The 22,621-nt window shown below is 39.1% G+C and overlaps 1 protein-coding gene and 1 long non-coding RNA gene across 6 annotated transcripts in view; one reads left to right on the top strand and one right to left on the bottom strand.

Annotated features, from left to right (window-relative positions):
* The window catches only part of MEIS2 (Meis homeobox 2), a 175,931-nt gene that overhangs the window by 147,574 nt on the left and 5,736 nt on the right, over positions 1 to 22,621 (top strand). For all 5 annotated transcript variants that reach the window (XM_053979644.1, XM_053979643.1, XM_053979642.1 and 2 more), the window contains exon 10: positions 21,784 to 21,842. In XM_053979644.1, the coding sequence (XP_053835619.1) occupies positions 21,784 to 21,842 (59 nt within the window). The remainder of the gene's footprint in view (positions 1 to 21,783; positions 21,843 to 22,621) is intronic.
* On the bottom strand, positions 12,476 to 14,231 carry LOC128808485 (uncharacterized). The gene is made up of 3 exons (XR_008437476.1): positions 14,149 to 14,231; positions 13,410 to 13,483; positions 12,476 to 12,713 (listed from the first exon to the last, which is right to left on the bottom strand). It is a non-coding gene; the product is annotated as an uncharacterized LOC128808485 (long non-coding RNA).

Raw genomic sequence — 22,621 nt, 5'->3', positions numbered from 1 at the left:
TGTCATTGAGAGGTTTTACATAGTGCAAAACCAGGGAAAATCAGATTAACCATTCCTGGGATGGCCTAGAACTAGGTCCCTGAAAACTGCTGGATCATGACACTCAGAATCATAGAATCATAAAATTGCTGAGGTTGGAAAAGACCTCTAAGATGACCTAGCACCATCACCATGTTCATGTCTAAAGCTCGTCCTCAAGTGCCACTTCAGCACACTTCCACCTCTCGTTCTTTTGTTGGCCTTTGTTTCTTTCACTAGAAGCCAAAGTGAATGGACTTTGATATCCCTCTCCATGGTTTTACTTCATCAGACAGATGACAGCATTTGTTTTCAAATGAGCCACACGTTACAAAGAATCTCAAGTTCATCTGCTTAATAGGAAATGTATCTGAAAGAAATCCCTTGAATTAAGCTTGGATTAAAACTAAATAGAGCCAAAGTAAAACAAAATGCAGAGAAGTACACATATTTTCTCATCACAAGCACAAAAAGCTGTTTTGCCTGCTGCCACAATTTCTGAGGTGTACATCAACGCTCTTCTCCTTTTTAAACCAGAGATTCTAATAACTTGTATTGAAACATGATCATGGAGGTACCACATTCTACCATATTCTTGTTTAAGTTGTGTTTCCCCAACACAAAATATGGGTTTGCCCACAAATGTATTTGAACAGGAGACAGTCATTTCAGGTGTATGACTTCTGTGCACACTGAAGGAGAAAATTCCTTCTATATCTCTATATTCTGCCCTCCCACTTGCAGGGATCATTTTTTTCCCCTCTTCTTTCTTATTGCTGAATTGCATTTCTTTCTACTGTCTGCAATGGTAAGAGATTATTTATTGGGCTTTTTTTAAACCCTTTTCTTTCCTTCCCCCTTTCTGAGGGAGGCATTAACCTAAACAGTCATGAGGACATTGTAATTTGTCCATCTACCACTTGGTAAAAGGCTTATCTTATGGATAAGAAAGCATTTCATATGCCAAAATATTTGCAATTTCAGCTCTAAGTTTTAGTCCAGCTCCTACCAGTACTTGCAAAAAGTCAATTACCAGCATTTGTTTTGTAGCTTGTAACAAAAGGTGAATCTTGGAATACACATAATACAGTCAGAATTAGTTGTTATTAACTTTTGTAGTCCCTTAAGAGAGACAGCTAAGTGACTGGGTCCTGAAATTGAAAATGTCTATTTTTTATTTAGGAATTAAATATACAAAATAAAAAGCACAAAATGAGGACAATAATCTTTTTGTAAATTTTTTTAAAAGCAGTAAATCCACAATTACAGGAGAAGAAGATAGAAATATTAAGGAAAAAAAAAAATCACCCAGACAACAATAATCAATTAAACATTCTAAAATAAAAAAAAAAGAGGAGAAAAAAAATTATCCAATTCAAATGGTGAGGTAAAGTACTCTTTTATGTTCCATTTCACGTCCTGCAGGAACAATAACATTCTTTTGAGAATCAAAACTGAAATCTAGACATTTTTAGCTCACAGGAAAATATGTGTTTTGATTGAGCATTTATATGAGATTAGAATTCTTAAATATCAGTCTAATTATCCACATAAAAAATAATCTTAGAAAGACTTTTGAAAAGTTACATGTGAATAACAGTTACAGAACAAATTGTAAACCAGACTCTAGTAATTGTAGCTAGTGCAATCAGGCCCTGAGCCACTATCAGAATTTCAATCAGAGGAAGGTAAATCCTGGGCAGTGTAGAGGAATGGATATATTAGTAGCTAGATATTTTTGTGCCCTTTATTGTCTAATTGTCTCAAAAACAATAGAAAATTGTTTTTTCTATTGAGATGAGGGAAGAAATAATTATCAATATTATTAACCAACAGGAAATTGAGCATCAGGTAGACTAGGGGTTTGGTTATTAGTGAAACTGTAGGAATAGCATGAAATACATCTATGAGGCATAACAATAGTAGAGTTTTATTCTTTTTGTTTGCACGTTACAATGATACATATTCATTACTGACCACTATTTGCTATAGGCTTTGATCATTTCAGTGCTGGATGTTTCCCTGGCTTCAAGGAGGTGTGGGTGGAAAAGGAGTCGGTTCTAAACTCCACTCACTCCTACTCTCTCTTTATTTACTTGCTTCTGAAAGAGCAAGTCTTATACCTTTCCCTTCTTTTCATAATCAGAGTCATCATCTACTATTAATTGGTTTATACACATTAAGAAAGAGAGTAGCTAACAGACTCAAAACCCAGACACAATTCACTCAAAGTCCTTCACTCCATAGTCTCTCCTTCCTTTGTGTTGCCATCAAAGAAGAGTAAAATAAAAATCCATCATTTTTTTCCAGGTTCACCACGGTGAGTCTGGGTTTCTGTCCCCAAGGATTTTGCATTATATATTTGCACTATCGACTTTACAAGCAGTTATTTTAGTAGCTGGTGGGACCTCCAATGGCAGACTATCCCCTACTCTTGCTGGAGGATGACAACAGTGATTTATTAGGTCTTTCCTTTTCGTAACTACCATGATACTGTAATGAGCAAGTATTCACTTCACACTTCTCTTCCTGATAATCTACTGGTATAGATCTGCGGTTTCCTTTTAATGTCTGGTTCATTAGATGGTATAAATGTGTGTAGCATTTTTAGCTGTGGTTGAGGAAAGCAGGGAATGTTGAGGTTAAGGTTTATTATGACTGTCATGTTCAGGAATGGAGAGCTATATACTATTTCTGCTCTGAGTGTCTGCACATAACTCCAATTGACACTGGAGTTATGCATTTGTCTGAAAGCTGTTTATCACTTTGTGAGTACTTTCTGTTTCTAGGGGTGATCAGAACAGAATATATCTGAGTACCAATTATTTTGAACCTCTTTGAAACTTTCTGTGTAGTTTGGTTAAAGATATGATAGCATAGTATCCTTTACTATATTTTACATAGCAACAGGTAATAGTTTTGTCCCAAAAACCGCAAACAGAAAAACATTAAGAATATTCAACAGAGTGATTTATTATGTAGAGGGCACTATACAGTTGCCCTCCCCTGACACTTGAAATATAAGTGCTTCATAAGGGAATAAACCCCTGAAAGCTTGGTTGCAATTTACTTCTTTACTTCCTGCACACAGTAACAATGATAATTGAATTGAAAAGCATTTTAAAATTCATAAATATATAAGTAGCCATTATCTAGTGGAAAACATATGTCTGACTATAGGACCTGATCCACTACTCAGTTACTCCAATTTTAAACTAATGTAACTCGACGGTAATCAATGAGGGGGCTGTTGTGCAACTGAAGTAGCATAAGGCAAATAACATTTTTAGTACATGTGAAGTTTGTTTTGCTTAAAAAGAAGGCTAGCATTTTCATTGTGTGTTTATTTTGGGAACCTTAAACCAAATGCCCAGAAAAAGAGGCACTCAGAATAACTGTGTACTTTTAAAACCTGCTTCTATAATGACTGACAAAAAGCTGTGAGTATTTAGCTACATACTTTTGTTACAGGGAGAAAAACATGCTGGAGTTTTTCCTGTTTGTGGGGTAGAAATTTGTTTTTAAAGTAACCAAATGTAGCTGCTCAGCAATTTAATAAGAAAGTGATTTCAGCTGGAATTTGTTTTGATAGTCAAGACAAAACTTCATAGGTTGGTTAATGGAAGGTGAACAGGATGATCTTTATATCTTCATAAATGCAAACAGTTTAAGTTCAGAAGGAGGCCATTAGAGTCTTCAGCCTGAGCTATTTTCTCTTCAATTTAACTCAAATTATCTCTGCACTGAGCAGACTTGAGTTTGGCTGAAAGGTTTTATTTTAAAAAAAAAGGGAGACCACCTCAATTTTTATGAAAATCATTGACTCCTGAAGTGTTAATCATTACACTGTGTATTAGTAAAGCATGTGTGGAAAGCAGAATCAGTAATTCGCAATGCTAAGTTTATATAAAATCAACAATCCTCCCCTGCTGCTCCCCTCCAACTCCTATGCAAACCTAGCACCATAACCTAGGGGATGAACGTAAGAGAACACAAGGCTCTGGTGTTATTTGCACCCTTCTGATAGTTAAGCTTTTTGTGGAGGGTCTGCTGTGGAATTTCAAAGACAATAAGCAAACTTGCACCAGACAAATAAAGTTGCATTCCTTTACATTTTAGATGTGAGACATAAAACAGATACAGTGCTGTTCAATCCTTTATCAAGGTGACACAACCCCAGAAGGCTTTGATGCTGTCTATTGCAAATCTCATGAGAATTTGTGTAGGAAACAAAATCTGATTAATTTGTTTGACTCGCCTTTCTAACTACGTATATTCAGAAAAGGTTTCTGTACAATTCTCTTCCCCTCTCTTTATTGTGTGGTTTGCTTTGTTTGCTTGAATTTAAAACTGCCATTACGTGAAAGTGTTGCAAGTATAAATAATTTAGAAGATAACTCTGTGGGGAAACTAATAATAAGTCCCTGCTTTTTCTAATAGCTACTCATTATGGGTTCTGAGAACTGGCATTCAAGTTACTCAGCATCACTGTGTCACAGATATTGTGGATGTTGACAATAAAATAATTTTGACATCTTTTTAATTAAGTGTATTTTCCTTCTTTAAAATGCCCCTTTTGTTTGCAACTGATTTAAATTCTCTAAAAATACCCACAGGCTTCTTGAGTACAGAGATTGATGGACAGGCAGATACATCCATCTGGTTTTATCTGTCTTAAGTGTGTGGATGTAATACTTTTCCCCAATAAGAAGCCACAACGATACAATTATCTATCAATGAACATTTACTTCTAAGGGAAATCTAATCAGTTAATAGAAGTTAAGAAAGATAAATGTACAAAGGTAATAAGTGGTTCAAACTCAAGCAGTCCTACTCTGTTCACTCTCATTTAAAGAAAAGAAAAAGCTTTTAATGGGACTTCTCTTACTTTTACTCCATCATTTTTTAAATTGCTTTGCCAACCCTTCACAGCAAAATAGTAATTTTAAGTAGGCCAACATCGAACTCAGGTTTTATGCTTGGTGGTAATGATAGTGTAGATGCCCTTTCAGACTTAAGTCCAACTGTTGAGTCTTTTTCCTTATTTTTGTATTTTTTGTATGGTCTCCAGTAAATGAATAGGTGGCGTCAGTCTGAATAACTGTTGCTTAGAGAAATAAAGCTCCTTATCATGCTAAGCTCATCCTGGGATCTTTTGAAAAGTCATAGGCAGGCAAGCACTGTTTAAAGCATTCATAAGCTATTGCCTACTTCATGCTCCGCACACAACAAACAGAGAGGATCAAACAACTAATGGCATGTAGAGGCCATCCTCTCACAGAGATGCATGCTGTTTCAGGACTTGGTTCTTTGGACTATATAATGGAGAAACATATTGATTATAGAAAATCATAAACTGTTCAAAGCTACATTTTGGGTTTGTGGTTTGTTTGGGAGATTTTTTAACAAATATTGCAGAGGTTTGTCAGAACCACATTGACATCTTCTGTTCCAAAGCATAGCTGTGTTGTGATGATTCTCAGGGAAAATTATTTAGATGTTAAAGGATACATAGTCCATTCAAACAAAGTAGAACTCAAGAACTGAGAGGAAAGTATCACTTTAAAATACTGTGGAAATAATATTTCACAGTATTTCCTTTCTGAATAGTCATCATACTGATGACTATTAGAGTTAAAATTACTGATGAGATGGAAAAAGCCACAGCTGCAGCTACTGCAGATTGCTTGGCTAACAAACTTACATTAAACAGAGTATTGTCTAAATGAAATTCATGTTTAGTATCATTTTAAATATATGGGTTTATAACCTGGTAAACAAAATTGACAGTGAATCCAGAGCAACATTAATCTATCAGACATTCTTAACTATGAGTTTTACTTCTTGATACTCCTCATACATTCATTCCCACTGTCCCAAACCCACATGTATGTCCTAGTGTTCCTAGTGTTCTTTGTCTCACACCTCCAGTGTCCACCCCTTTTCCTATGTCCACTTCAACAAAACATCACTTTTGCCTCTGCCTTCATCTCTTCTCACCTTGATAATTGTAGTCCTACTCTCCCAGGACTCTAAGTCTTCTTCATCCCCCCTTAATGTATCAAATGCTGGTGCTTCACACACACATAAAAAAAAATCACCTCTTATTTTAGGAACTTCAGCAACCTTCCTCCCTCCTTTTCTGTATCAATTTCAAAATTGTCTTCTTTAAAAAAATGTTGAAACATACTTCAACATAGATGTCTTTTTTCCCCCCATTCTCCTCTTTTCTCACTTTGTCTAGTGCTGTCCTCCCCTCAGTTCAACAATCTCAGTTGAAAAATACCTCCTTTCTGCCATAGCTCCCATCTAAAGAGCTTTTCTGTATCTAAAGAGCCTTTCTGTATCATTGGCTAGCCATATATTTTCTCCTTTGCCTGTACATACCTCTTAATTTCTCTCCATGGAAACTGGTTTGGGACAGCATTCATGAGGAAGATTAATACTGTATGGCATGCTTAAGCAGTTATTATAGGTCTGTGCTATATTGGAAAAAAACAGAGCATGATCTTGGTAGCACTTGGAATAAATTTGGCAGAAGGATTAAATAGGGGGTTTTGGTCTGGATGCAAAACATGCCCCAAAAGATGTTCTCTTTCCAATTTTTATCTGTGTTTTTACTATACTTGAAAATGAATTGTAGGCACCCATCTTATCTGCACATCTTTGCATTAGATTTGTTCTAGCAATCAGGTACATGAAATTGTGAAATTTGTGGAATTTCACATTATGATGTTTTCATATTTGTTCTATTTCTTCTAGTTCCTACTTTCTTGAACTAAAGGAATACAGGTCCTCTAGATACTTTTTTTTTTTTTTTTTTTTTTTTACTGGGAACATATATTATCGGGCATCAAAAATCAGGCAGCTAACTGGACCACTCCTCTCAGCAAGACCGATTCAGGGACATACATAAAATACACCTGGATTTTTCAACTCAGACTTCTGTCAAAGTGCGGCGTGGGTTTTTGCTCTCCCCGGCTGCACGCGGCTCTTGGGAGCCCGGCTGTGGCGTAGCTTCCACGTGCTGCCGGGGTTTGCTGCCGCGGGTTCCCGGACACGGCTCCGTGTCTTGGGCGCGTGGGCTGGCCAGCCTCTGTTACCGTGCGCTAGGGATCCGGCAAAGAGGTAAGGAATTTGTCCATTTACTCCGTGCTTGGCAGGAACGGTTTATTGGTCACACATGGCGCGGTTCGATGGAAAGACGCGACCGCTCCCGGCACTCGCATGGGAGAAAATGGCGCCTGGGTGCCGGCGGGATAGGGTTTTATGGAGGGGCGGGGCGAGAGGATCCACGGCCTGCCGGCCAATAGGGGCGGCTGCCGTGGCGGTGACGCCAGCAACCGCGACCAACCAGAGAACCCCGCAGGGGCGGGCACCGAGCCGCGGGCTGAGCGGGATCGTGTGGCCAGCACGGGGTTTCCCGGGGCCGGACGGCAGGGTGCTTACAGGAGCGGCAGAGGGGTAAGAGCCGGCAGCAGGCAACATGGGGGCAGAAACCGCGGGGGGGGGGACAACGCGGGGGAAACGCGGGATTACAGAACTTGACTTATTTTAACATAAATTAAAAACCCTAATCTAAACCCAAACTCCGGGATGCAACATCAAAGCTCTTTTAGAGTGCTAATTTTTTTCTTTTTCTGTTGACCACTATATGTGTTTTTGTTTATTTCACTGACTTATAGAACTAATGCACTTCTTGAAACATCTCTGAGAACTCAGGTGAGACACCACAGGCTATGTTGTCTTCGGCTAGAATTTATTAGGATTAAAACATATGTGGCATTATTAGGGTCTGCTAAACTTCATTTGATTTATAAAGATATAAAGCATAGCTTTTATGATTACAATGATGCTAAAAATTTTGTGGATGATACTATAGTCGCACTGGAAAGACTGATTATAACAACTGGGGATGAATTAAGAAAAAGAAATGGAAACTTAATTCTCCTTTACTAGTCAATCTGAATGTGTGTCTGCATTTATAGTTTGTAAGATTTTTTCAGTTTGGACAATGAATTAAAATTAAAACATTTCTTTTGTTCCATTTGGAGTTAATTTCTTATGAAATTAATTTTTAAATTCTTATGCACGAAAGTATGATGCTGAACTATTTTGTTTGAAGATGCTGCCTGTGAATTTGGTGCATTTTTTTCTCTTTTCAGTGGCTTTTTTTTTGTTTGTTTGTTTTACATAATATTTCTATTGACCTTAAATTTTGTGTTTCTATCAATGGTTGGTTAAAGTTGCTGTAAAACTTGGCTTGGACTTCTTATGAGAGGGTTATTATAATATTGGCTTATGAACAAATTAAGCCACAATAAAAGACCCGTGTAGCATATTTTATAAAATATTTTCTCATTAATATATAAGTATCTGTTAGATATGTATCACATTTGAGTTGCATATGAGTGTCAAGCACAAACCCTGCAATCTTTAGTTTAAGTTAATCTTTAGCTTTTGCAACCTCTGAATTTTCCAGCATCGTCTAGTTGCTATCTAGTCCCAAGAAGCTTAAGAACTTTTCGTCTACACACACTTTTTTCCACTGGTGAGCATGCACAAATCTGCTTAGAATGGGATATAATTGAGAAATCTGGAACTGTAACCCTAGCAGTACCATAAAGTGAGGTATTGCTCTGTCCATGGTTATTTTATTATATAAAGGACCTCCAGGACAGAGTAGGTACACAAGTACATAGACAAATAGGCAGTAACCTGTTCCACAGTGACACAACTTTCAACACAAAATCAACCTTACCTCAAGGGCCAAACTTCCCCAAGGGCCAAACTCAGCCAAAGTTCTTGTCTTATATCAGCCATACCAAGCTTTACACAAAAGAGTCAAATGGGGTAGAGGGAGTGCTATCCTCAATGGCTCAATGGTTAGAAAATTCACTTGTTAAATAGAATATATGTTTGCAGGTCTTCTCTTCATCTTGATTTAAATCAATGTCTTAACTGTTCCGATTGTGTTGAGTTTCTCAATCAATGGGCTATTGAACATAATGCTCCATCTTTACTCTTCTTCACTATCATGCCTTTCTTGTTCTCTTGATTTCCAGTTCTTTTGTGTATGTAATGACTAGTCACTAGAACAAAATTAATTAAGAACATGGGCTTGACTGTACAGCCTCTTGGTTAAGACTGGTTAAGACTTGGTTAAGACTTCAGATGTGTGAAAGTTAAGTGCTGGTTAATTATGGCTATAAAATTGCTTAATTCGGGTGGAACATCTTCAGAACATGAACTGAAAGGGCTTTGTTTATTGTACTGACTCTGTGGGTGATTCAGATACTCTTTTAGCATGTGATGGACCCATGTTCATGTCTGTGTTCCAAATCAAGCAGGATAGGCAGGTAAAACTTGATCTTCTTCTTTCCAGATAAATAGTCAAATAACAATGGTGTCAGCTAAAAAGGAGAGATATTTATCTCTGTTATTATAAGGGCAAAAAGGCCTGTCCTAAGATGTCTGTCTTAGGAAGGTGTCTGTCATAGGAATCCTGACAGGACATAAGTGTCTCAACTCAGAGACTGAGCATGGTTACTGCAGAAAGTAACTGACTGTTAGGAAACAGAAATACACAGCAGCAAAACTGATGGGATGGGATCTTTAAAAGTAGAAATCTACATGCCTAAAGAATTCAGGCATTTTCAGTGTTAAGCAAAGGCTTTTTTTTTTTTTTTTTTTCTTTTTTTAAAAACCAAAAAAATGTAGTTAGGTATCTAAGTCCACCTTCTGGTGATTCCTGGAACATCTAACCAGAGACAGAAAATTCCTTGAGAGCAGATCACCTACAATTTAGGCATTAATATCAACACCCATTTGCTAGTATTGCCTTCTAACTCAGAAATTCACTGAACATTTGGGATTAGCTTTACAGAGCCTTTGATGATTTTGATAACAGAACTTGATAATTTTGAAAATTTGCCTTATACATCTGAGGGCTTTACTTGACCAGGATGAAGTGACATTGTTGGATACGGCCCTGCCATTACCAGATTTTTGGGCTCAAATGCAGGTTTATACACATATTCTTAGATGTCTTTACCCCTACACAGTGTAGGAACAATTAGTGAAATTCTGAAAATCAAGCCTCAACATCCTATCAGTCAGAACAGTCAGAGCAAATATTGAAATCCATCAGCAACCAGTTATTAAACTTATGTAAGATCACACACAGTTTCCAAACTGCTCTCATAAAGAAAGAAAGGTAAATACTAGATAGGTTATATAGATTGGGTTTCATTTCATGACATATATCTCAATTGTATGCAAAATATGAGATAGTGGAACACAGTACAGAGCTAGCCAGTTTTGACCGAAGAAATACATTTCAAGTTTCTTTCTGTGCCCTAGCACAGTTTAATTTTCAAATTAACAATTTAATTTTCAAATGAGCTATTTAAGTGGCAATGACTGCATTAAAAAAAAAAATCTCCAGCTACCCATCCTTTAATAGAAGAAAGAAAAATACATTAGAAGAGCTCTCTTTAGCTGGGAAAGCCAACAAGTGAAACATGGTGCACTTGAGCACAGGCTTCTCCAATGCTCTGCTCTGCCCATAAGCCAGCTGAGTACTGAAATCAGGACAACCCAGCCTTTGAAATGTTTTAGAAAGAGCAAACCTTCAATGTTTCAGTCCTTGCTTATGCAGAAGACAGAAAGTTGTTCAAAAGAGCAGAGAGACAAGAAATGGTGTTACATTCACATACATGTCCTCAATCACAGCATATCTCGCCATCTAGGACCCTTGCAGAGCACCAGAAAGATTTATCACTGACTTGCGAGCTGTACTTTGCAATTATCTCTGGGGAGCCAACAAGGTAGGCTAGGGAGCAAGACTGAGCCCTGGAGAGATGAAGGTCAGAAAATATGAGAGCCTGGAATATGGAGTGATAAGTTGAGGAAACGGCTCCACAGAGATTTTCAGCTTTTCCATCCCAAACCAGGTTGGCTTACAACTAAGACACAAGCATCCATGAAACATGCTCATAATGTAACAAACTCTTAAAAATGTTTTTAGAACATTTCACCCTAATTCATATGGAATACGGAGAACACAAGATGGAATGAGAGATAGCAAAAGTTTCACCAGTATGACACTGTATATTTACCTCTTCATTTTAGCATACTTAATATACTTGTCCCCCACTTGTTCTGCTACCAGCTCATCACTGTGAAGCATGTATTCCATAACATGGCAGGCTGCAGTTTCATGGTGTGTATGATGTTGACACATCTTTAACTACTAAGACATTAGACCCTCTGGTTTGATGAAGTCTTGCCATTAGTATTGTAAAAATTAAAGTGAAAAAAACATTTAACATCTGCATCTACAGAAAGACAGATTTACATAAGCAGAATCTCCAGTACCCAGACAGTTCAAACAGGAAAACACAAGGGATATCAGCATGTAGGTATGACTTACTGAGAGGTTATTAGGTGCATCCGGATAAGAGCTATAATATGGGAAAGGAGGAGATGTATGTATACATAGTGTATTATTTATGCCCATTACTTCTAATTGCCTAACTAGTTCTCTTTCCTCTCACGTATACTTTAGTACCCACCAACCAAAGAAAGATGTCTACAGCTAAATATCTGCCAATTATTATGGACTTTTGCTTAATATTCTATTGTTCCACTGACAGCACAGTTTTTAATATATCATTTTATACTATCCTGTACATCATCATTTTCCTGCCTCCCTTAGGGCTCTGGCTGTAATAGTTCTTATTTATTTGCACAGGCTAACATATATGCAAAAGATCTTGTAGTCATGATGTCTCCCCCACCACCCTCACCTCTTCCCATCTTTGTTTTTGTAACCCTTTTTCATCTGTTTTTAAAGTTACAGTATAGAGAAATGTGAACACAGCATGTGTGTGGACACAAACCAGGGTCAAACACACAGCTTCTCTCTTCTGCAGCAGCGTTATACTGCAGCCTTTTACTGTGCCCTGTAGGTTTGGGGTTTTAGCTAATAAACTTGAAAACAGATCGTAAGGGAAATAAAGGAAAACCCTCTTGCTACACTAATGGGTGAGGCAGGACTTTAACAGCCTGTGTAGTAAAAATCACCTCACAGAATCTGCTCAGCACCTTCTAAGAGAACGAACGGAGCATTGACTCTGGGCTGGCAGTGCTGCAGTCTGGTTAGTTGCATCAAATGCTATTTTTTACTGAGTTCTTGTTCCACCAAATGCTTTTTTTGAGGAGAATCTGCAGCAGTATAAACTGGAGGTGCTTGCAAGCACATCATATGTCTAAAACAGAACAGACATCTTTAGGATCCTAGTTTTCAAACTTTCAGTAGTGTTTTGATAAATATATTTTGGCTGTATTTTTTTTTTTTTAAGTGGGCTTTTCGGATCCAATTTCTTGTCATTCCCTGGTTGACAGGTAGAAAAATACACTTTTTTTTTTTCCCTTCAGATTTTAATAACAATGAAAAAGTGTACAAGCTTCGTGGTCAAGACAGGACAGCGGGTACAAAAAATAGTTATCTTAAGGCAAAATTTACTGTTAGGGAAAATGGAACATTCCTTCTGAACTCACGAACTGGTAGTGCATGTGCAGGTTGGTTGTAGATGGTTGCTACAATAAGGCTTCTTTCATACAGGTGTGTTTATGCCCCAGGCTTGCTGGCCACAGTCCATTCCATTTACAGAAGCTGAATTAAACAATAACTACCGCATTGCAAAAAGAAGAAGGAAAAAAAAGGTGAGCGTCAAAGGAGATGCCTGAGAGCTTTGTTAGGGCCAAGAAAAACCCTGTTGCAGTTGTCAGAGCTTGTTGATGTTGCAGAGAATGGCACTTTTTTTTTTTTTTTTCTGCTGGATTTTGTGGTTCTGCCTTAGGAAAGAAAGTAAAATAGAACGGAAGAACAAAGTCCTACTCTATAAATCAGCAGCTGCTCCTTGCCAGATCAAAGGAGTGACATTTTTGCTCCTGGACTACTTGTCCACTTTAGGTGCTTGACAGACAGCTAACAGCTGGCCTATTACATACTATAGGAGAGTTGGGCTACATCTTCTTCAGAGTAGATGACAAGCTAATCAGAGATACCCATAGCACAGGACATGTGAGTGCACCTTGATCTCTTCAAACATACCCACTACATAATTGCTAAACACCTTTATGCATTTTTGGCAAGTTGGTACTTAGGTAGTTTCCACTGAAATATAAAGGGAGAATTATGCCTTAATCTTATTTGATCGGGGAAGTTAAACAGATGTTAAATTTGTTGACAACTCTCCTTTTTGGTCAATTTAGAATTTATTAAAATAAATAATATGTTAAATATTGATAAGTTAAAAATAGGTGTAAAGTACTTGAATGTGATATTATTCAAAAACTACACTTTTTTTTTTTTTTTAAGTTACCTGAAATGAGATCCCTCAGCTCCTGATTCTGTTCTCAAGACTGTTGGTGCCTAATTAGTTTTGAAAATCTTTTCCTAGGAGTTTAAGATGACAAATTAACACATCTTTAAATGCATGAGTTACTAAAGATTTTAGAGATTTGTTTTCTACCTTTAACATGAGTTTGTAAGTGCTAGCAAGTCAAAGTGCATCTCCACAAGACATATGTATACAAACATGGAATTTTAACATCAGTAGTAAAAATTTCAAAGTGATTCAATTTCTAGTTGATTCCCATCTGCAATAAATCAAGTACAGGATGAGGTTAAATGCTATGGCTTGTGTCTATTGACTTTACATTTTACCTGTAAGATATGAATAGCTAAGGAAGTATGTCTGTTTGTCTCCTCCCTTCCTTTCAAGTATCGTTAAAAGATCATTTTTACGGTGCGTGGTAAAAAAACATATGAGCAACCTAATGGCACTGTCAAAAGAGGAGCAGCCTCCTCCGGCGTGTGTTCTGTGGTTTCAGGTGGCATGCACCAAAAGGCGCTTGTTTCCCACCAGGAGCCAAGGGGGATAAGGGACGATACTCTTCCAATTAGGCTGAGGTTTGCTGGGCGCTCGTGAGGAGAGCTGTGCCCACCCGCGGCAGTGGCGTGCGTGGAGCGGCGCTCCTCAGGCACACTGCCCGCCGTGCCGGGGCGCGCTCCGCGGGGGCAGCGGCACCCCCGGCCCGGCAGCGGAGCTCTGGCCCCACCTCATGGCGCCCTGCTGCACAGCGGGAGGCCTCCCCTGGGGCCACCCAGGCGGGACCTCGAGGCCGGCCCAGTTCTGCGGCCGGGAGCCATGCCTCTTCCCTGGCCGGCGCTGCTGCTGCCGACCCCATGGAACGGCTGGATGCGGCCTTGGCGCGGGGCTGTGAGGGCTGCGGGGCTCTGCGGGCTGCGAGGCTGTGAGGGCTGCGGGGCTCTGCGGGTTGTGAGGGCTGCGGGGCTGTGAGGGCTGCGGGACTGTGAGGGCTGCGGGGCTCTGCGGGCTGCGGGGCTGTGCGGGCGCGGCCGGCTGTGCCGGGTTGGTGGGGATCCCCAGCTGTGGCAGGGAAGGCCCCGCGCACAAACCCCTGCCCCGGGGCGAAGGCAGGGCGGCTCTCCCGGGTTGCGCTGCGGTGCAGGTGCTCCCCGTGACAGCCACCGCGGCTTTCGTCGGCAAAGCCAAATCGTTTCTCCGCGCTCCCAAGGAGTAATCTGGTAACGAGAGATACACGTTTAGTCAGGTGGATTTTCCTCTGAGGTGAATAGATGCGCGTCTTGACAATTCTCATGATTCTATCATAAGGCTCAAGTTATTTCATGTTTATTCGAGGTCCCAGCTGCAGGAGACAATGGTTTTGTGAGAATCTTATTAAGTAAGTTTCTAGATCTTGTGGCTGAGAAGAGTGTTTTAAAAATGTGGTGCAATGGCTGAAAAACTCACAAGGTAAACACTGGGAAGAGCACAGTTTAAATTTCTGATTTATTTAGGACAGTCTCACAGGGCTGTGAGCAAAATCATGATTTCCAAAAATACAGGGCGAGCAAAATCATGATTTCCAAAAATTGGCAGCTCCAAATGGCAAGGCCTATTTTTAGGAAGTCGAACACAAACATGGAAGATGTGGCAGAAGTCTTTGGGATGGTTAGCACCTACCTCAGGCTTCCTCTGAAACTCAGCTAAGTTGTTCTCTGTCATCTTCTGGAGTCTTCACCAAATGTGGATGGTGAGTTAGGTCCTTTGAATCACATCTTTAACAGATGTGAGGTGTCTAAATAAGCTTTAGAAAGTCGGTGTAAAAAGTCCTTAACCCCCTTCTCTAACACGGCTGTCCAAAACTAGGTGAGGCTTTGCCAGGGAATAAACTGGCCTGTCCCTCCTGCTTCCTCTCAAAAGCAATTGCTTAACTGACTCAATTTCTTAATATTCATGACTTAGGGAAGCCTTATTTAGATGGCTCATTTCCAGGTGACTAACTCAGCTTTTTTAATTTCCTATAAGGAATGCTGCAAATATGAGTTGGTAACCAGGTGTGGCATAGATTCAGTGAAGCATAAACAAGGGCTTTTTCAACTATTTTTGTACGTACACATACTGCCTAAACCTAATTCTGTCAATTTAGAATACATAGTGGAGGGAGAAGTTAAATAAACTAAGAAAAATAGATTTTACTTTCTCAGATTAAAGTTTAGGTGATAGACAAAGACCGCTGTAAAGGCAGGGGGTGGATATTGATAAAAGTGTTTCAGCAAATTAGTCTTTTCTAATGCATTCTTTCAGAAAGCATTCTTTCAGAATGACTTTTAAAATTATTTTTTCTGCTTGTCAAAGAAGTAATTTTCTAGGTTACTTAGGAAAACATATTTTGTGACTCTTTCGTTGGTTATTTTCCCTTCAAAATTAGTGCATTCTTGGGCAACAAGGGATCAGTGTAGCATATGCGCTTGAGCTAAACACTGACATGTGCATAGTCCAAATACTGAAATATCATTTAGGCAAGGATTTATTTCCCCGTCCAAGGTGAAAACATTTGGATTACTTTTTAGAATGCATTCTTAGACTCTTACTCAGCAAAAACATTGAAGCAGGTGCTTAGACCCCATTTATTCTTCAAGCTCAGCTCCCATTTATGGAGATTTAATAAGAGTTGAGCTTCTCATCTACACTTGGCAGGTTTCTGAAAAATCTTGCAAGACTGTTCTCCTGGGCCCCTAAAAATTTTTAAAAATTAATTTTTTATTCAGATGACAGCAAACAATTCTAATCCCAAATTAGTGTTGCTATTGTCATTACTTGTATTTTTATTATTTCTGTGACTAAGTCTGTGACAATGTTCATTCAGTACTTCTGTCCTTTTCAAGTTTAAGAGCAGAACTGTCTTGGGCTGAAACTGAGTCAAAACTTTCCTTGTCATTAATCCTTCTAAAGAACTGATTGTGAATTCATCTCACAAATTTGTTTATTTCTCTGGTTTTCACATAAAGAATTGAGAACCGATTTATGCAGTGGCTGGTTTGTTAAATAAATTCAATATTTTAGCACCTCATTTTCTGGAGTGGATATGTTAAGTGGAAATCCAGATTGAAGACTGACATTGAAGTTTTGTGTTGTACATGGTGGCTCCATATTGTTCCTCAGTTTCTCATGGGGAGCAGTCTATGCTTCCAGGGCAGTAATGGTTCAGTTTGGCACCAGTTTATCTCAGAGAAGATATTAGACATACAGACAAGTAATGGGAGTTAAATATCACTCTCTGATTGAGTTCAGATTAGGCCCCCAATTGGGAACAAGTCATAGTTTCCTAAGCATTCATGTACTTCATCCTTCTGAAACAAGACCTGTTGTGACCCTACATACTTACAGTGAATTTTCCATTATAGCCATAAAGTAAAGCTGGAGATTTCTGATTCTGATTGCCAATCAGTACAGTCACTAACAGTTCATTTCAAGAACTGATCTTAAGCAGATTCAGTTACAGTATGGTCACGGTATTTCAAAATATATATACACTATGTATAAAAAAGACAGTGGAAACAACAACAAAATTATTTTTGAGTGTGCCAAATTTGAAGAAGCAGATTAAGAGATCACTCTTTGGTATTTATTCTCTTTGCACTTTTGCAGAAATATGTCTCTATGATTTTATCAGAACATTATTTTATTATAAGAATAAAATGTATTTTGCAAATTTGAGTTTAATGTCATTTGATATGACTTGAGATAAAATATGATAAAATACATAAAGAAGATTAATTACAAGGATTCCTATAAAGTACAAAATGCATATTTATTTTGGACAAAGAAAACCAAGTCTCTGTTTGAAGAGATGTGATTAAATGCATATATTTAGATTATATTGTCATGCTAATTATCAATGGTAGGAACCAATTAGGACTAGTGCTACCAAATCACCAGACTAGATTGCATATTCACTAGTGCACCTTTATTGCTCTACTGGGTTTTGCTATAAGCTGATAAAAGTGAAATCACTTCCTTTAAAAGTCCATGTTGTTGCACATTTTGAGCCAGATCTTGTTTATTTGTGCTTTTGTGAGCTGTCCCGCAAAAGTAACCAGAACTATTTATGTGAGAAAGACAGACGCTGGCTATAGGAAATAGATGTGGCTGCTTTAGCTAGCAATTAAAGAAAAAAAAATACAAGATGCAAAAAACCTTTCAATTCAAATGGCTGTTGTATGAATAAGCAAGGTTGGTAATCTGTCATTTGCAAAATGCTGGGAGTGAGTTTTTTATTGAGCCTGCTATGTCAATGACATGTATTTCTCAACATTGCACACCTCATTTATCTTTCTGGAATGAGGGCCAAATACCATATGAATGTAGAGTTTGTGAAGGTATTGCGTCCCAGCCCTGGAGGCTGATGACCCCTCTTTATCTACGCAGCAGGTAAGGCACAAACAGTGGCAGTGTGAGCTCTCTTTGCAGTCCCCTGCCAGTGTGCCTGACTGTTAAGCTGGGGGAACAAAGGAAAGATAGCATATGGATAGCAGATTGTAGGAGCGCTGAAAGAGGACTGAGGAAATCTATGTTGGGTGTGTGGCTCTGCCAAAGATCTCTTGTATGACTTTGGCCTTGTCACTTAATCTCCTTCTGTCTCTGTTCCCCTCCAAACAGGGAGAAGGCGTCTCTCCTCTCCCCCAGGCTTTGCCTGGAAATCTGTTCAGACTGAGTTCTCTTGGACAGTGTGCTCGTGAAGCATGGGGTGGAGTAAGACTGAGCTTCATTGGGTCCTCTAACTGCTACTATCATCCAAATAATAGGAATTACTATTAACAGCAGAGAAACAAAGTCCATGTCTTTTTGATAGATTTTACTCATCTTTTCAGGCCGTTCAATCTTTGGCCTCTGGGTGAAGGGTATGAACAAGGTAAGCAATTAGTGTCAGGAGCAGAGCTGTGAATTCTTCTTTTATAGAGTTCCAAATAATGCTGAAAACAGTGGCATTGGTGTTCTCTTTTTTCACCTGTCTCTTAATGCCTTTTGAAGACATTTGTGCCTAAATAACATCAGTGTTTCTGCAGCACAAACTGAAGTGCTGTGCAAAAGGCTGTACTTTGCTTTACTTTGGCCCTGGATATGGCTCTCCAAGGAATTCATAAACAACCCTCAAAAAGCGTAAAGGCTAGGGTAGGGACTCTGTTTTCTACATCTCTGTTATGCACTGTGCATATTTATGGAGCAGTATAAGAAATAAACAATAATGCACAAACACTGCATTCTACGCCCTGGTCTACCAATTGTGCTGATGCATTACATGATGTAGCTACTGCTAGTGAAACTAGGATTCAATTTTTAGCTTCACCTGAAATGTATGTCTGTTTTGCACCTGCAATCTTGCAAATATAAATAATTTCATGTGTCATTTTTCAGACATACCCACTGGTGGGTATAACTGATGCTGTTTATGAACAAGATTTTTCAGAGGAGCCATAGAAATGGAATTTCAAAATTACCTGGATGCTAAAGCCTGTTCTCCTATATCTTTTCAAGTATACATCAGTGTATCTTCTCTCTAGATGAAGTTGTTGCTGGGCTAGAAGACATTGCTTGCACCTGCTGTTATGCAGATGTGCAAAAGAAAAATGGAGAAATAATGAAAACAGAAATCAAACCCAAGAGCTATTTCTCACAAGTTTTAGCTAGACAAAATTTATCATTTTTTTTTTGTTGTTGTTGGTTTTGTTTTGTTTTGTTTTGTTTTGTTTTGTTTTGTTTTGTTTTGTTTTTGTAGCAAACGGAGTATTTACTTTAGAGCTTGAATTCCCATTTCCAAAACAACTAGTGAATTGCTTCTAGGTAGAGTTTGCAATGAAAGACTGGCTTTATTCATATCAGCAGGACAAAATAAGGCCATGCTCCCCTGGGAGTGAATGGCTGGGCAAGATGGGGTTTTCAACACTTGTCCCAAAGGCTTAGTCTGTGGAGACTGTCGAATGTGTAAGGCTGGAGCACAGTATCCCAATCTCTCTGCTCAGAGGTAAAGCAGATGTTACCTGAAACCCTTAAGGATGTAGAATTTTCTTAATGCTCTGCTTTGTCCTGCGAGCCCATTGAAAGAACACTTCAGAGGGCACCTATTTCTTACTAATGTAAACTTTCTGAGGAGTATCCAAAGATATGACCTCTGGGTGAACCTTTAACCTTCCCCTTAATTATTTGTTTGAAGACAGTGTGGAGTTCTCCTGCTGAGAGCCAAGGCCCATAATGCTTCGCAGCCCTGTGAGCCGGGGTCTGTATGCAGGGAAGTGGAGAGGGACATAAATAAGGGGACCACCAGATGTAAATAATAAAAGTGGTTGGGGTTTAAATAAAAAAAAAAAAAAAAATAAAAAAAAAAAGCAGTTTGGTTTTCCTGAAGACTGCCCTGATTGAAGAAAAATGGTTAGTAAGATGGAAAGTGTGTTCGTGGCGGGGGGGGTGTTTCTGTGATTTTTTACAGGCCTAAATAAGTGTTCATTCCATTCTTTAAAACCTTGCCATCTGTATACACCATTAGAAGCTCATAGGAGAAGAGAAAACAGTCTTATCAGGCTTTCCTGTTAATCTCTATTGGCCTTAACTTTAGCTGATAAAAGGCGTGCTGGATGGAGGAGGTTCAGGTCAAGCTCCATTTGGTCAGCACAGCAACATTACTGGAAAGTAACTCAGCAAATAAGTCCTATCGGGGACCTTTGTCTCTGAGGACGGAAACACATTTCAAAATCACAGAACTGGCAGTGATGCCTTCACTGTGCCACAGTCAGAAGGGAATAAACAAATATATTGACTGTGTCTGAGTTTTCATTTTAATAGCTGAAGTCATGACTAATTCTGAGGCAGGATGACATTTCTGACAACTGAATGGTACTTTTCCTAAAGAATAAAGAATGTCTTTTGGATGTAAACAGAAAGATGCAAAAGAGCCCTTTAGTGTTACTTGTAGCATTTATGCATCTGTCTAATGAAATTTCCACCACTGTGATTACAGAAGATGCAATCGAAGGTGTGCCACCGTCCTTTATTATCTGCGAAGGAATTTAACCAGAGGGTGGGAGGGAATGAGGGAAGCATGACAAAAGGCCTTGCAGAGTTGATGCTATATAAAGGCTAGCAATTTACTAAATGAGCAGATGAACTTAGTTTTCAGTTAACTGACTGAAAGATTTTGCTAGGCGTTGGATCAGGCCCAATGGCAATTATTGGAGGCTGTTTTGGATGATGGGCATGTTAGTATTTCTGAAGAGGATTAAACGCTAGTATTCGCCTTCATTAGCACTCCTTAAGGGTCACCAGGCGAAAGCCTGAGCTGTGAAATAGCACACAAAACCTGCACGAAGGCTCCAAAGTGTTCTCAAACACAAAGAGAAGGGACAAAAACAAGTGTGGCTCCCGAGTGATAGAAAATTGCCCTGTTTTCAAAGATATTTTGTGAATAAGTAAGTCTTGAAATTATTTTAGGGAAATTAATTGAGCTTAACTTGTGCTGATGTGGATTGCTGCACATTAGCTAATAAGAAATATGCAAGCACTTATTTTTGGATTACTAGCAAAATTAAATCCAGGCTCCGCAGCCAACTAACTGCCTTTACCAGTGCTCAAAAGCCGTGGCAACCACCCCAGTTTGAGATTAAAAAAAAAGGTTATTTTGGGCCTAATATTAACCACATGTACCTGTGACTGGGGGTTTCTAACGAGTTGAAAGGTGCCTGAGTTGAGGGCAGGCGGGCGGTCGCCTTGCACGGGGTGTCCCTGCTTGGACAGAGAGGTGGCCCCCAGCTGGCACTGACCTCCAAACGACCCTTGCCTTTACAGGCTCCAACTGCAGGAGTTGTAGAAGAGCAGAAGTCTTTCTGGGCCGGCACTTATTGCTGCTGCGCTGGTGATAAAACTTCAGACAGCCTAATTGATGGCTTTGCTGACCTAACGATACCTTGTGAAAGCACGGAGTGGCAAAGCCTGGTCCTCATTTATGGCCAGCTGCAAGGAGAGCTGGATCCCTAAGATGGAAAGGGGAAAAGAAAGTCTCCCAGCCTGTGAACTTTAACCAGAATCTGAGCCACTTAGAAGAAGTTAAAGAAACAATTGTCTTTTAACACAAGTTTTCGGTCACATTTACTTGTTCAAAGCCTTCTGGCAAATCCAGCTTTAAGCTGGCTAGTAAGATAAGCATGTTACCAGTTACAATTTCTGAGCACTTAGAGGAAAATCCTTTAAAGTGAAATTATACTCTTTTTAAAAAGCAACGTGAAGCAAAACACATTTCCACAGCACGCTAAAATCCTGTCACTTTTAAAGCAGAGGTGTTCTCAAAACAGAGAAGCAAGCTGATGAAAGGACTTCTATTCTTTGTATTCTGTTGCAGGTTTATTAATGCCAGAAGAAGAATAGTACAGCCTATGATTGACCAGTCAAATCGAGCAGGCAAGTTCCAAGTAGTATCTGTATTCAAGTCCCACAGGCGCAAATCCTCATCAAGTTATTCTTCAGGAGTCCCATCACCTGGTAAATAAATGCTTCAGCCAGGCATTCTGGGAGATTATTTTTTTTTTCTTATGTCCCCAGAATTCCGCTGTAGGAAGCAACTTCGCTAATTGGTGCTAATTGGAGATTTCCCACCCTGACTCTACTGAAACTGCTTTTTATTTTCTCTCTGAATTGGTAATTGGGTACAAGTAGTAGTGCCACAAGCAGTTTGTTTGACTGTGAGCTCTTGAATTACTCATTGCTTGTCTGCATCCAATCAGCAGGACAATCTCATTTTCTTGCTACCCACAACTCCTTGGTGTATGCATTGCTTTTACTTCTGGAAGCCGAGCTGTAAAACTCATTGTATCCATTCATTTGCTTTGACTATTCACAATATGCTACTAATGTGACATGGTACCATACTGCCAGAAAATATTAAAAGATTATTACTTTTGTTTAAGAATGCACCAGATATGCTCTCAGTGAAACATATTATTTTTATAACAATACCTTTTCTACATTTCTATTAAAGCATTTAGAATATGTAACACTTTACACAAGAACTGGTACTATGTTAATCATTCTACTTTCTAATATCCATTTCCTCAGCATACGAGGGAGTTGTGGTTTCCTAATATGAGGTTATGGGATAAAACTATCCTCCGTGTAGTGATGACTGTTGTCACTAACAAGGGCTTTAACTTGATGGTGATTTCGCCTGCTGCTTCACTTTA

The sequence above is a fragment of the Vidua macroura genome, chromosome 6, assembly GCF_024509145.1.
Source record: "Vidua macroura isolate BioBank_ID:100142 chromosome 6, ASM2450914v1, whole genome shotgun sequence".
Classification (NCBI taxonomy): domain Eukaryota; kingdom Metazoa; phylum Chordata; class Aves; order Passeriformes; family Viduidae; genus Vidua; species Vidua macroura.
Note: the sequence above shows the minus strand (reverse complement) of the source record. Positions and strands in the feature narration are given on the sequence as shown.